This window comes from Diachasma alloeum, unplaced genomic scaffold (genome assembly GCF_001412515.2).
Source record: "Diachasma alloeum isolate Michigan unplaced genomic scaffold, Dall2.0 Dall_scaffold_00177, whole genome shotgun sequence".
Lineage (NCBI taxonomy): Eukaryota > Metazoa > Arthropoda > Insecta > Hymenoptera > Braconidae > Diachasma > Diachasma alloeum.
Window position 1 is genome coordinate 130,336 of NW_021680343.1, and position 16,214 is coordinate 146,549.

Sequence of the window (16,214 nt, forward strand, 5' to 3'; positions counted from 1 at the left end):
CCCCCCCTCGCCCAGCACTATCTCCCTACCATCATGCCTTTTTTTACACTCGACTCCCTGGACTCAAAACAATTTTTTCAACTCTTCGGATCACAAATAAAATATAAATCAAATGGTGTTCCCATTTTTCTTTCAATCGTGTTTATTTCGCGCTGCTGTGTTTACGTGGGATGATTGATATTCGGTTTCTGAGAGACTAAATAAGTGTCAATGCATGGGCATTATTTTATGTGGGACGTTTGTTTAAAATGCATGTTGGGAGTTGGGAATAATAATCATGCGAAATCGGGGGAAACACGGAAAAGAGGAGGTCAATGACTCAGACACTGGGGAAAAGTTGGTATTGGAGGTTTGAGAGGAGAAATTGAAATGGGTTGTGGTGTTGACGAGGCATTCGGGTTTTGGGGGGTTTAGGGGAGTTTCTAGGGTAGGGACACGTATGACAAAATGGTATAGAAATTTTTTTAATGGATTGCGTATAGAATTTTGAGAGGATTTTCGTAGTGATGTTCGGATATTTCTGTACGGATATTTCTTAGGCAAATTATTTCTATACGATTTCTATAGGTTTGATCCTGTACGAACCACTGCCGCTTGGATAGAAACATTTCGTATGGAGTTGCGACGTTCATCTACGTTTTTCTCTGGAGCGTTTAGACATGTCGGATGGAAACAAAAATTTATGTAAAAATTTATGTATAGAAATATCCGAGAACGGAAATCCTATAGAATTTTTATACGTGTAGAAAATTTCTATACGATTTTTTCATACGTGGAGAGGCGGTAGTAAATTATGTTTTGAAAATTGTGGCATTGTGGGTTGAATATGTTGAAATTCACGCGCGGGTGTTACTTGAATTTGAAAAAATAAGGGAGACGAGGCGAGAAATTAAAATTTTTGTCTTGTTGTTGAGACATCAGTCGATTTTTGGAGGATTTAAGGAAAGCCCTGGTCTCAGGTGTATGTGACAATAATTTATGTTTTGAACATGAGGAAATTGCGTTCCGAGAATCACACTTCGGTGTTGTGTCCAGTTCATGACAAAATTGAAAATTTAAACCGTCAATTTTTGTGAATTTTTTCGATAAATCTGAAATTGTATAAACAATTTTACGTACAGCTGTCACTGGGATTTCAAAAATTTTCTGACACTGCTGTAGTTTGTCGTAATGATGAGGAATAGCTTTTGAATTTTCAAACAGGAAATAAAAATCTTTATGGATTCTCAGGTACAAATCATTTTATTTTTGAAGGATATAATAAAATTTTTAGTTTGAGATACAGGCGGAAATGAATTTTATTTCGAAAATGATAGAATTATGTGTCAGAAATCACAATTGGATGTTGTGTCCAATATTTATTACAAAATAGAGAATCTAAATCGTAAATTTTCGTGAATTTTTTAGATAAATACGAAACTTTATGAATAATTTTACGTACAGCTGTCACTTGAATTTCAAAAAACTTGTGACAGTGCAGTACATTTTGTCATAATAATGAAGAATAATTTTTGAATGTTAAGAGAAAAAATTAAAATCTTCAGGTGTTCTCATGCACAAATCATTCAATTTTTGAAGGATTTAATGAAATTTCCAGTCTGAGATAAACGCGAAAATGAATTTTGCTTTAAATATGCTGGAATTACGTTTCAAATATCACAATTCGATGTTGTGTCCGCTATTTATAAGAAAATTGAGAATCTAAACTGTCAATTTTCGGGACTTTTCGAGATAAATCAAAAATTTTACGAACGATTTGGCCTTCAATCAGTTTAAAAATCACAATATTGTGAATTCCCGTGCAGTCACTTAAACTTCGAGAAAATGCTGAAAATGTTGTAGAATTTCCGGTAACGACTTGGGGAAAGGTGCAGTTTTGTTGTGTTTAGCGTGATGATTTGTGATTGAAGTTGTGGGCATGAACTCTTCAAGCGAGTCGGAGTACACGTGCCACCCGCACGTGGCACTTCCGTAGGACTCCGAAATCTTTCTGGTATGGTTTTATCGGTTCAAAGGTTGAGGCTCTGCTTCACGTAAGAATTTGACAGGGGGAAAGAAACCATTGAGTGAATTATTTTTGGTCTATTATTTATGAATTTGTTCCTCCTTCGAGTCAATTAGCACGGCCATCCAGCGAAAAAGTGCAGATATCTTCAGAGTGAGGGGATTTAGCGAAAAATGTCCGGGAACATTTTTTGTAGACAATTTCATAACCTCCAAGAAAGGTTCTATGACTTTTTCCGCTTAAATCAATGGTTTTCAAAATATTTACGAAATAGCCTGCAAGGTAAAATAACTGTTTCAAAATTTTCAATATTTGGAGACCAAATATTGCGATTCAGACGAGTCAAATTTAATTCAAAAGTCCAAAACAAAATTTGGAAATGAAAAAACAATTGTTCAATTTCACTCTGTCAATTTCGAGTTCTTAACGAATTAGTGAAGCCTATTACCAAATTATCCGATTATGTAAAACCATTTTTTAGCGTAAATGCAATTGAGATTTTGTATGAATTCTTTTTATAACTGAATATAAAAATTGGGGGAAAAATAACGGACCTGTATTTTTTATTTGATTTTATGATATTCCAAAGTAAAAAGTCTCATATTTTCCCTCCGATTCAGTAGTCGAAGCGGTGGAACGGTTTAAGGATATCCGAGTACCTTTTACGAATCTGAATAAATTTGTTACGATTTTGAACAAATGATTTTTATGATGAAAAATTGATTGTTTATAAATCATTCGTAGAAAATCCTCGTAATTTTCAAAAATTGCAACTTTCAGGTCATTTCATCAATTTTGCTCCAAAACTAAACTTTAATTTTTTTTTCAAATTTTTAAAATGTTTTCTAACGGTTTAATGTCGAGATTCATTGGAAAATGGCTCAAGTGAAAGCTCTGATGTTCAAAGTACTTGCATTTCTCAAGTCGACTTTGACTATTGACCATTTTTCCGTGAATATCTCGAAATCCAAGTCAAAATATTAAAATATAAAATATTAAAATTAAATTAAGCATAAGAAAAAACCAAATAAATAACTATTTAATAAATATAAACAATATATCACAATACATAGATAATATATTATATAAACATTCAATATTATTTTTTCATTATGCTCTCCAATTCGCTCCAAAAAAAACTAATCACTAGAATTCCGTTATCTCCTTCAGATTCGGAGATATTCCTCGCAAACTCAGCTACGGGCCAACTCAACTCCGTTTACCGCTCGCTACCGAACATCAATGCAAAAGCTCAATTCTCTTAAAAAACACCTTCAGCATTCCACTCCAATGCCCCCGAAACGAAAGAAAAACCTCTCCCGCTTCACTCAGCCTTTGAGTCCCCGATCCCCTCAATTGTCCAGCCCCTTCCCTGCATGAAACCGAGCCACCTCGATACCCTATCGTATCCCCGATATCATGTGTAAACTTTTAATTGTAACGAATTGACGACGGGTTTGTTCCGAGTAAACGTCTCCTCTCCCGTCAATCGACCCAACCTGGTAGCCGATAGTCCCAATGAAACTGTCGCGATAACATCCTCCCGATAACACGAAACCCCGAGATTCCATCAACCGGCGGCCGAAAACCAAAAAAACACCGAATCAATTCCCTCAATTTTCCCCGCTATTTGTTTTCATGAAAACAATAAACCCCAAATGAAAATAAACTCTCAGTTTTCACTGGCTGTTGATCTAGGGTCGAGATGCATCGTTTAACATCCCCCTCCCTCTCCCTTCGCCCCTCGAACGGGGATCTCAGACCTTGTGCACACAAGTCCCTCTTCACAGCCCTCCAGGGCCCAATGGGCAAATATTTTCGCGCGGCACCCAAATGACGTGTACACTTCCCCGCTCCCTCCACCTCACTGTATTTTCTCTCCACCCCTGTGAGGGATTATGCGTGTGTCGGCATGGCGAAAAGAAAGCTCCGAAAATGCGGTAAAAACCAATTCCACTCGGAAAAATAAAAGCCGAAAAAACGAATTCTGAACTGACCTTAAGGATGTACACCCTTTCGCCCAAAATTCACGTTTTTTTTCATTTTTCTGACAAATTATTGATGGGATTGAGGCGAAATAATATACCGTTTTTGCGTTTTATCATTATTGACTGACTCACGAAGTTTCATGGTAGTGCAATCATTTTCCTGCATTTTTTCTAAAGTTTTGTGAATTTCCAAAAAGTTTTGGAAAAAACGGAGGAAAATGATCGCGCGATCATGACATTTCGTGAGCCATTAAGTAATGATAAAACGCAAAAACGTATATTTTTCACGTCAATCGGATCCACAATTTACCAGAGAAATTAAAAAAACGTGAATTTTGACGAAAAGGGTGTAATACATCCTCAATGGTCCCTGGGGTTGCGGGAGAGGATTGCGAAAAAATCGAGTGAAATTGTTGTTGGCTGTTATGTTAATAACTGGGAAAGGGGCATATCTTCACACACGCACGTTCAGTATTACACTGAGAGAGGAAATTAGCTCTGTCGAAAAACTACATCAGTAGCGAAGAGGTAAAACGCTACAAGTCAATTTTGACTATTGACTAGTTTTCAATGAATATCTCGGAATCTAAGGGAGATAGCAAAATTCATATTATAACCTTTTTCGTAGACCCGATTGAGAGCTACAACAAATATAATTACGAAAATTTCTCTATCTCCTTCAGATTCGGAAATATTCCTCGTTTTTTTTCTTCTAAATGACAGCTGTATGAACCCGTAGGTTTCGCGCTTATAAAATAAAAAAAAATCAAAAAGAAATATTCCTCAAAAACTCAACTGGGAGATAAATCGACTAGAACCGTTTCACCACTTCGCGACTATGTTCCACGTTAAAAAAAAATGTAATGTCTTTCACAAAAAATGCGGTAAACAGCGATTCCACTCGGAAAAATAAAATCCAAAAAAACGAATGCTGAACTGACCTTAACGATCCACTGGGTGAGTGTGGACTGGATCCCTGCTCATGCTCCTGATTGACTAGCTTTCAATGAATATCTCGGAATTTAAGGGAGATATTATAACAAAATTCATAATATAACCTTTTTCATAGACCCGATTGAGAGCTACAACAAATATAATTACGAAAATTTCTCTATCTCCCAGAGATTCAGAAATATTCCTCGTTTTTTTTCTTCTTAATGACAGCTGTATGAACCCGTAGTTTTCGCGCTTATAAATTAAAAAAAATCAAAAAGAAATATTCCTCAAAAACTCAACTGGGAGATAAATCGACTAGAACCGTTTCACCACTTCGCGACTATGTTCCACGTTAAAAAAAAATGTAATGTCTTTCACAAAAAATGCGGTAAACAGCGATTCCACTCGGAAAAATAAAATCCAAAAAAACGAATGCTGAACTGACCTTAACGATCCACTGGGTGAGTGTGGACTGGATCCCTGCTCGTGCTCCTGATGATGATGCGGTGTTCCCGCCGAATGGTACATGGCGTCGATGTAGAGCTGATCGGATACCCTGTCCCCCTCGAGAATGTGTCCCTGGACGTTGCTGGTGGGTGGTTGCATAGCAGTGAGATGTGTGAAATTCTGGAGTCTCCCCTGGTCACTGGGGCTGTAGCCCCCCTCGTGTCGCTGCGGCGAGTTTAATCCCTGATCGTCGTGGGGGCTTCTGCTCGATCCCGGCGAACTTGCCGTCCTCACAGGTGGCGACACATCGCCGGCCCTCATCTGGTGCACGTAAGCCTCCTCCGGCAAAACATCATCAATGTGATGATGTCCACTGTCACTCGCGCATCCAGCACCGCCCGTTAAATTCGGAAACAAAACCGCCAGGGGAAAATCACCACTCCTCGGATTTCTCATTGCCGCTGCAATAGCACTCAGTCTCTCGTCATTGTCAAGGTTACTGGGCTCGTCGAGGTGACGATGCAAGTGGGAATTGTGCTGATCGGAGATGTGCGATTGACTCTGACTCGGTGATGGCGAGAGTTGCTCGGTACTGTATCGTAACATTGTGCTGTGTGGCATGTGACTGGTAACTCGATTTCCCTCAGACGGTAGTGTTGCCTCGGACCCTCTATGCTGGTTATCCCCTCCCTCGGGAATAGCTACCTCCGTACCAGCCCCACCGAGCTCAGTGTAGTGATGAAGATCGTGGTGATGATTCTGGTGGAGGGAGACGACCTGCTGCTGATGGCTCCGCTCCTCCTCTTCCTGCGGGTTGTCAACGCCTTCGTACACGGGGGATGATGAGTGGAGGTAATCCCTGGGGTCAATGAATTTATTAGTCCTGGGGAGAGGGGTGAACGCGAAATTTTCATTTGTACGGCTATTGCCTCAGAGGGGAAACTTTGGTATCGCCCAATTTGAGGTTTTTATTCTTGGGTTTTAGAAGTTCGAAAATGCACTGATTGAATGATTCATTTATTTCAGACGACATTCGTTAACTGCATGGAGAGAAATTTTTGGTAAAAATTACCCTACCGGTCTATAAAAGTGTATCATGAGTCATCGTTAATTCATTTCTATCCCGAAATTTAGTAAAAATTAATATATGATGATCAAATTTTATTCTACGGCAGAGAAATGTTATCCTGATGAAAATAAAAATTACCGTGCCGGTAGAGTAAAATTTACCAAACCTTCTAGAATTTTCGTTGTTATCTACATAAAAATTACTGGACTGGAAGGGTAAAATTTCTCTAACGTAGAATAAAATTTGATCATCATCTATTAATTTTTACTAAATTTCGGGACAGAAATGAAGAAACGATGACTCATAATACACTTTTATAGAACGGTAGGATAATTTTTATCAAAAATTTCTCTCCGTGTATTGACGAATGGTAGAGTTGAATATGACCAAATAAATATTCGTTAATATTGGTTGAAGACCCTCGGACGATGGCCTATTGGAAGAGATTTATTTTTTGTGCATTTTTCTTATAATGAATTTCGTTAGAAATTGAAAAAAAAATTAATTATTCGTTAATAGTTAACGAATGGTTCGTTTCAAAGGTGACAGTCGAGTCAAACAAGGCTCGTGGAATATGCATTTGGTAACTATTAATGAATGAACATTTGGTGAGACCAAATAGCTCCTAGCCTCCAACCAAATCCATTAGTTAACAATAACTAATCCTTCCTACCAGTGGGTAATTTTTTGGAATTGTAGGGATTGGCAGGGATATCCAAGGACTTTGGCTATTTTTTCGCCAGGGAAATGCTTCTCTAGTTTTTTAGTCGAACATCGGAGCTTTCAGTTGAGCCCCATCTGAAGCTACGTTTCCGGGCGGTTTACAATGATTTTATTATTTAAACTTTGTGCGTCTGAATTTGAATCTCGATATTGAACCGTTAGAAAACATGTTGAAGGTCTGAAAAAAAATTATAAAGCAAATTTTTGGAGGAAGATTGGCGAAATAATTTAAAAATTGCTAGTTTTTTATAAACAATTTATAAACAATCAATTTTTCACTATAAAAATCATTTGTTCGGAATAGGAAATCGATTTTATGCCTGAGAAAATGAGGTTTCCGAAAGTTTAAACCATTTCAATTTTGTATTTATGAAGAACGAATGGTTAAAAGAATAATAATAATTCTGTGCGCAATTTAATTGACAAATTTGATAATTGAAAATGGTTGAATTTATAGTGTGGTCTGTACCCAACTGTAAGAGATACTTGGATATCCTTAAGTTCTATTCACCAATGTATTAATGTTGGGAGACTTTTAACATTCTTTTGACGAACTTTAACATCACAAATATTTATTTTGCATTGTTGAAAGGCAGGGATGGAAAAAAAAGATGTTTTAGTCGTTTTCATGAATTTCTAGAGAAATTCTTTGACTTCATTCTCCTAATTCTATTAATTAAAAAAGTATTTATTCTCCTCTTTGGGGGGATGTTATCAATTGTTATCTCATGGTTTTTTGAGTTGATTCATTCACCATTGGGGGATCATTTAATAATTATTATCTGAGACTTCACACATGCCTTTGGAATTTTTTAAACATTTTTTAAATGTTTTTTATAATTTTTGAAAAGGGCTGAGACCCAGAGAAAAATGCCAAAAGGGATTTTTCATGGGAATTTCCAAGAATTTTTTGACACGTTCAAAAACGTCGGTTTTTCCACTCTTTCGTGATTTTGCTAGACATTTCAGGGGAATTTATCATTAAATTAGAATCATGAGTATTGAAAATAAATCGACCCATTAATTCCCTCCCTATAATTAATTATTTCGTTATATTTATACAATTATATTTAATATAATTAATTATTTTTTTATGCCAAAAATTAAAAAAACCATTGAATGGCCTCGCGTCCCCTCGAACACTTCAGTTTACCTTTCGTGAATGATGTGATGCCCAGAATGATATCCCAATTGATGCAGCGTATACCCGTTATTCCCATCATCCCCGTGCTCGGGCACAACGAGTGAAATAGCAACGGGCTCGGGTGCACTCGGTTCCCCAAGAGCGCCATTTTCAATTTCCGGTCGGACCGCCTCCAGCACGCCCACACTCTCCCCGCCATCCTCAGCATAGTCAAGCTCATGCTCCTGCTGATGTCTCAAGCACAAAACATTCACTTGCTCGGCTTCACTCTCGGCTTTTATCGACCCCACGATGCTACGGGCTGTGGCACTAGTCTCGTGATTTCCCTCGGTCTCCTCCGCCAGTTGCCTCTCCACGTAGTCCAGGGCATCTTTGATTCAACAGGCAGAGTCATCGATTTTAATTTTAATTGGTTGATTCACGGTTTTTATCATATGGTCATGATCAATAGGGGTTGCGCGAGAGGATTGCGGAAAAATCGAGTAAAATTGCGGCTGTTGTATTAATAACTGGGAAAGGGGCTTATCTGCACACTCGCACGTTCAGTATTCCACTGAGAGAAAAAAATTGCGCTGTCGAAAAAATATATGTTCCACGTTTGAAGAAAATTCAATGTCTTTCACAAAATAGTATATTTCGTAACGAGTGCAAAATAGTATATTTCAGCACGTGTGGGGCAATTTCGTCTTTAACGTGTGTGGGGTTTTCAGCACGAGCCGAAGGCGAGTGATGTAACCACACACGTTAAGGACGAAATTTCCCAACAAGTACTGAACAAAATTTTATGTCACGAAGCCTGAAACCGGCTGAATTAGACACGAGACGCGAAGCGTCGAGTGTGTAATCCAGCCGGTTTCAGGCATGAGTGGCTAAAAAACATTTTTTCACGAGTTACGAACAATATTTTTCATCACAATGTGGCGGAAATTGGACTTTTAGGCACGCGGAGCGTGCCGAAAAGTTCACTTTTCGTCACAGCGTGATGAAAATTATGTTTTTGTCATTAGCAGCAGAAATTTCCCGAGAATAATTCGAACTGTCGGCAGGAAAATCTACGACAATCATTTGATCTGAGAGAACTCCATAGGTTTATACCATAGAAAGAATACATTGACATTGAGAGAAGAATATTTTTTTCCCAAAAAAAAATTGTCCTCTCGAAATCATTTAGTTTCGCCGATAACACAGTTTTCGGCAAACAAATTGTAGTTTCCTCTTGACATTATCATTTGCTCAACGGAAATTATAAGTGCACGGAGAGGAATGTTCAGTAAAAATTACGGAACGCACGATTCACTCATCGATTACGAAATCGACTCAGAAAATTTAAGTGACGGTATCGGAATTTTTCACAGGAGATTCAGATAAAAATTACGGAACGCCCCGGAAAAATTCCCTGACAGTTCCGTAAAATTTCCTACAACCACATTTCGCTCCGGAATTATGGAAAAGATACGTAATTTTTATTGAATATTTCTCTCCGTGTGTTTATTGGACAAAAATATACACCACTCAATAACATTCACTTGATAAACCGGAGCCTCATATAATCCTCTGTAGAACTACGAAACTTATGTTCTGATGGAAACTTCTTTTTTGTCCACAAGTAAATTAATTGAATATGCCGAAAGATCTCTTCAGGGGAACATATAATTTTTCGGCAGAATTAACTTTTTCTCTCAGGGCACAAGAAAAGGAAAAAGATTGTGAATGAAAGAGCAATTGGGGGATTGCATATTCTTTTCATGCTGGATAAAAAAAATTGGATGACAAACATTAAACACAATTTTTTCATGTTTTTCATATGTTCCATTTATACGAACAGCAAATAGTTAATAATTTTTAATTGATAATTAACCATTTCTAAGCAATTGAAAATCGTCACGTTATACTGCAGACGTTTTTTTAATCAGCTACAACGTCTTCGTTTTTCATTTAATTCAATGAACAAATGTCATACAACGACTCAGTTATTTGAATTTTCGGATGACGTCAAACCGACGATTTGGTACATAACAAAAAATTATGAAGTGAACTTTGGAGTAAAAAATATGCAAAAATCATAACTATTGACTTTATGCATATACTATGACTATCAATTTATTTTCTGCCAATAACTTGAGAAAAAAATCGCAGAGTTTTAACATTGAGCTGACCTTATTGTCGGAACCTAATCAAATTGGAAAGGTCAGGCTCACTCCCCGATAATCCTCAAACTCCCCCAATTCATAAATTTGTATTGAAAAATAACGTATTTTTATCCAACAAACGGGACAGCAGCAGTACCAATTCACCCGTGAATGTGAGTGCTGAATAACCCAAACAAGTCTGAAAAACTTATTAAACTTCATGCCTATCACTCGACCCCGATAAATCATCAAAAAAAACTTCATCAAAACAAAGAGCCCTGCATGCCGGATTAAACCATTACCGCCACCCTTAGAGATTTATTGATGAATAAAATTTCGAATGTACTGAGGAAGAGGAACAAATCAACTCAGTGAAAAGGTAATTTTCACAGGTAATGATGAAAAAGAGTATTAAATATCCGTCTGATGCGTTAATTTTACGAATTATGCATAATTCGTAAAATTAACACATTAAAAATGAAGAGTTTAAAATTGAGGCTATTTCTTCCATGAGAGAAATGTAATTATTTGACCCTCATCAAAGACATCGAAAGCTTCGACTCGATAGCCTCAATTTTAAACTCTTCAATTTTACGGATGAAAAAAAATAAACAGGCAATGGTCAACTTTATTCTGCTGTTCTCAAAACCTCGACAAACCCCTCACTGTCATCTCAATCTCGCCCATAATAAGAGATCCCAAGAGATATGAATGAACCCCTTTATCTCGAGAGTTCAATGACAATATTCATCCTCACATAGCAATATTTTTCCTCATACAACATCCAGAAGTCCCAAAAACGGAGGAACAAGAAATAAAATAGAACCGAGAAAATAAAAAAAAACGGTGAACAAGGCAATCGTTGTGAGGAGTAGACAGGAAAAAACTCTGGCATAGGATATTTTGAGGCATAGGAGGTGCGAATCAAAAGTCTTTTAATGTTTCGATATCAAATTAGGTATTCCTGAGATAATTTTTAATTAATAATAAAAAATGTCATCTTTATCTCGCCCATAATCAGAGATCCGAAGAGATATGAATGAACCACTTTATCATAAGAGTTTAATGACAGTATTTATGCTCACATAGGAATATTTTTCCTTATTCAACATTCAGAAGTCCCAAAAACGGAGGAACCAGAAATAAAATAGAACCGAGAAAATAAAAAAAAACGGTGAACAAGGCAATCGTTGTGAGGAGTAGACAGGAAAAAACTCTGGCATAGGATATTTTGAGGCATAGGAGGTGCGAATCAAAAGTCTTTTAATGTTTCGATGTCAAATTAGGTATTCCTGCGATAATTGTTGATTAATAATTAAACATCTGAGCATTTTCTCTCTGAGCATTGTGATTTTTTAATTAATAATTGAATTTTTATTGAGGCAGGAGGTGCGAAAGTCACTCCCGTGCAAATACTAAAAATTTGTTCAGGAAATTTAGATTTTTGTCTGACACTGAATTTGGGATTCTCCATTTATGTGATAGAATGAAACGATTTACTCGTGAAATCGCCCTGAGGATGAGTAATTTTCAGACAAAATATCGCTAGACCTATTTCTAGAAAGTTTTCAGTTGCGAAAAAAATTCTTTTGATGTTTCGCTGTAAAATTAGGTATTTCTGAGGTAATTGTTAATTAATAATAAAAAATGTCATCGTCTTTTCGGCCATAATCAGAGATCCCAAGAGATATGAATGGCCCCCTTTATCTCGAGAGTTCAATGACAATGTTCACCCTCGCACAAAAACATTTTTCCTCACTCAACATTCAGAAGTCCCAAAAACGGAGGAATTGAGAAAATAAAAAAAAACAGTGAACAAGGCAATCATTGTGAGAAATAGACAGGAAAAAACTCTGGCATAGGATACTTTGAGGCACAGGAGGTGCGAAGTTCCTGGCGATAAGGGCCCAGGTGTCTCCGCCCCTCCTCCAGAGTCCTCCAGCTTTCATAAACCGTTGGACTCGTACAAATAAAGCATAACAAACGAAAAAAACAAAGTAAAAATCTAGACGGTTTTGCCCGCTCTATCGTTCGGAATCGTTACGTCACGACTAAACACGAGAGACGTAACAGTTGGTTATAGTACGAGCGAGTGCTATGATAGCTTCTGGAGTAGAAACTAGAGATAGCATGCAATCGTTCAAGTCCATTCATCCCGGGCACAAAATGATAGGCTAATCTACCTCATTCTTTCTTCGCAAGTTGTAACGTAATGATTTTAACACTTGAGTTGTTTCCGCAATGATTGTGGTGGGGGAACAATGTTGTGAGTTTTCCTGGTGATTAGGATTTGAAGGCAGCTTTGATGACGATGGGACCATCAATTATTCAGTTAATTAAATTCAAATCAGTAATGAAGCGGTAAACCGAGTTAAGTCGATTTTGACTATTAGCCAGTTTTTGCTGAATATCTCGGAATCTAAGAGAGATAGCAAAATTTTTCTCATGACTTTTTTTATAACGCTCTATTAGCTCTACAAAAAAGGTCATGACAAAAATCTTTCTATCTCTTTTAGATTCCGAGATATTCGTCAAAAACTAGCCAATAGTACAAAACGACTTAACCCGGTTTACCGCTTCGCTACTGAAATATTTATTGAATTGTGAATTATGGATGAATTCGAACTTTTAAAATGGGGAAAATTTATGGAAATATCGGGAAGTTTTTGTCGAGCGAGAGTTCCATGAAAATTTGAAGGGATTCCGTCACACTGTTGAAAAATTAATCCTAAAATTTCACGTAAAAAATTTTAAAATTTTTAATAATCACTCATTCACACAAAATTTTCATGGATTTTGTTATTGAAAAATCAGTTGATTTCTGGAGTATTCAATGGAATTGCAATTTTGAGGTCCACATCATAATGAAAATTATTAAATAATTTGAAAATTCAAGCAACAATTTCCCTCAATTTTCAATCCATTGAAAATTCAGTCGGATGTAATGTTTAATTTCCGCAATGAATGTGAAAATTCTAGATGTCATTGAAATATCAGTGATAATCTAACATGGAAAACCCAATTAACATGAGTTTCCGAATTCCTGAATGAGAGGTTCCATGACCGATTTCATCTTAAATTGAATTCAAATTCCCAATATTGAGAATTCAAGTGCAACTATAGCCTAATTTTCAAAAAATTTCTAACAGTGCACTGAACATTCCCAGTTTGATGAAAAAATCAACTGAGACAGTAAATTTTAGTTCAATTATTCCCTGGAAATTGATAGAAATCAAGAACTCAATTTGGTTAACTCAAAATTCTCGTAAGTTGGGGAATTCTCGTCTTCCTGCTGCGCAAAAATAGGAAATTTCGCGACTCTTTCTCGCTAGATCAAATTCAATGTAGCTTTCCTGAAAATTACTTCTAGACTGAACTCGAAGTATTCTTTTTTTCGAGTATTGTATTTGTAGTTCTGCATTGCTGAGGCCGAATGGATGAATTCAATGACGAAATTGTCTCGAGAATGAGTTATTTCGAGAATAAATATCATAAGGCATTTCTGTAAAAAATGTTTTTTCACGTACTACTCACTTTTTCGTAATAACGATGAAATTATTTCAATAAGAAGGGAATGAACATCATCAAAGCTCTTTGGTAGAAGATTTTCTCAGCTATAAAAACTGTTCGCTGTAAAATTTGCCATTTCCGAAATAATAACATAATTAATGACGATATGATACAGCAGAATGCATCAATTGACGGTGAATAATTCCATAGAATTTCTCGGTTTCAATTGTCAGAAACCCAATGCAGTTAAAATTCTTGGAATACTTGATGTTATTTATACATGCGGTTTTATTCAGAAAAGTGAATGCACTAAACAATAAATAATCAAATCTCTCTCGTGTGTATCAATTGATATTGTCGAGTGGAATGTCACACTGTATCGATAGAGTCAATCGCGTGAGTAATCCAATCTTGATAGCTATCACTCATAGTCTCGGGTTTAATAATAACAATAAACAAATTATGCAAGTGCAGCAGAAAGTGAGGAGAAGATCGTTCTGATAATCTAAACAAATTTCGTATTATATTCGGTCTTTAGGGGATTTATTTTTGAATGAATATTTAACAAATTAAAGTATTCAGTTCTTTTATTGAAGCATCAAGGATATCCGGACATTTTAAAATGATTTTATTATTTAAACTTTGCAGGTCTGAATTTGAATCTCGATATTGAACCGCTGGATAACAACTTAAAAATCTGACAAAAATTAGAAAGTTTACTTTTGAAACAAGATTGAGGAAATAATTAGAAAATTGCAATTTTTGAAAATTACGAGCATTTTCTATAAATAATTTATAAACAATCAATTTTCTAAATGTTTCGGAATTGTGACAAATTTATTCATATTCAGAATTTTACCAGAAATCGATTTAATGCCTAAAAAATAAGGTTTCCAAATGTTTAAACAAGTTCAATTATTTATTTATAACGAATGTTTACAAAATAATAATTCGGTGCAAAATGTAATTTCAATAACGCTGAATATTCATGATTTTTTTCAAATTTTTCTCTCGTACTTCAGTTGACAAATTTTATGATGGAAAATGGCCTCTACCAAACTGTAAAAAATATCTGAATATCCTTAAAAGAAATTATTCACTGCAAAAAAATTATGAATGTGACCCAGTGTTTATGTCATCAATTAATGTCTAAATCCTGAGGATTCGGTTATGGAATGTTTCGAGTGATGGGTGTGGCAACAGAGCATCCCCAGGGTGCGATTTGTTATTTACCACTGGATATGTCCTAAATGTTATTTTTTCCTCTTTGCCTCGTACATTTTTCAGGCACGAGTCTCGTCGTAAAACCAGCAAATATCCCTCTGGGGGATTTCTGGCATGTGTTTGCGACCACAGTACAGCTGAAGGGGCTCTGTTCTCGAGTCCCCCCTTGCAGCACGTGTGCGCCCCACTGCATTCGCAAGTTCCACTAAATGTCACGTTTTTATAGTTAATGGTAATTAGATGATTTTTATGCGAGAGCCTATTCGGAGATTTATTCCTCGAGACTCCGACCCTCATGTCCACACGGGTCACTGAGAGTTGCCTCATAACGTCTTTAAATTTCGAACGACTTTCTTATCTCTATTCAAATATTTTTGTGGTTTTTATTCCATTCTTTTTTCATTCAACTGTTTTAGTCCCATTTTTCGGTGTAATGCGATTAACTATGAATTCGCGGAGATTATTCTGCGATGAATGAATTTTTTCTCTGTGGTTTTTTTACTATTTTATTTTATTTTAAATATTTCCGCATTTTTAGTTTTATTTTTTATCACGCGTTAGACTTTCTTGTCTTTTTTCAAATGCTTTTGTGGTTTTTATTCCATTTTTTATTCAAACGGTTCAGCTCCATATTTTTATATAAGGCGATTAATTACGAACTTGTGGAGATTAATCTGCAATGAACGAACTTTTTTTCTGCGGTTTTTTGCTATTTTATTTCGATGATTTTTGGAAAATTATGGTAATATTCTCTCGTTGAATATTTCCCCAATTTTAGTTTCATTTTTGGCTCGCGTTAGATTTTCTTATCTCTTTTTGAATGCTTTCGCGGTTTTTATTCCATTTTTTATTCAACCATTTCAGTTTCATATTTTTATATAAAGCGATTAATTGTGAACTTGTGCAGATTATTCTGCGATGAATGAATTTTTTATATGTATTGTCATCACTTTGTTTCGATGATATTTGCAAAATTCTGTCCAATTTTGTTGTTGTTTCCTCAGTTTTTTTCATTAATTATAAATTTCTGGAGATTATT

General features: G+C 36.1%; 1 protein-coding gene across 2 annotated transcripts in view; it reads right to left on the reverse strand.

The window, feature by feature from the left end:
- LOC107038045 (transcriptional regulatory protein GAT1) overlaps nt 1-16,214 on the reverse strand; it is a 69,882-nt gene that overhangs the window by 21,020 nt on the left and 32,648 nt on the right. For both annotated transcript variants that reach the window (XM_015256926.2, XM_015256918.2), the window contains exons 2-3: nt 8,322-8,682; nt 5,375-6,235 (exon numbers count right to left, since the gene is read on the reverse strand). In XM_015256926.2, coding sequence (XP_015112412.1) covers nt 5,375-6,235; nt 8,322-8,682 — 1,222 coding nt within the window. The remainder of the gene's footprint in view (nt 1-5,374; nt 6,236-8,321; nt 8,683-16,214) is intronic.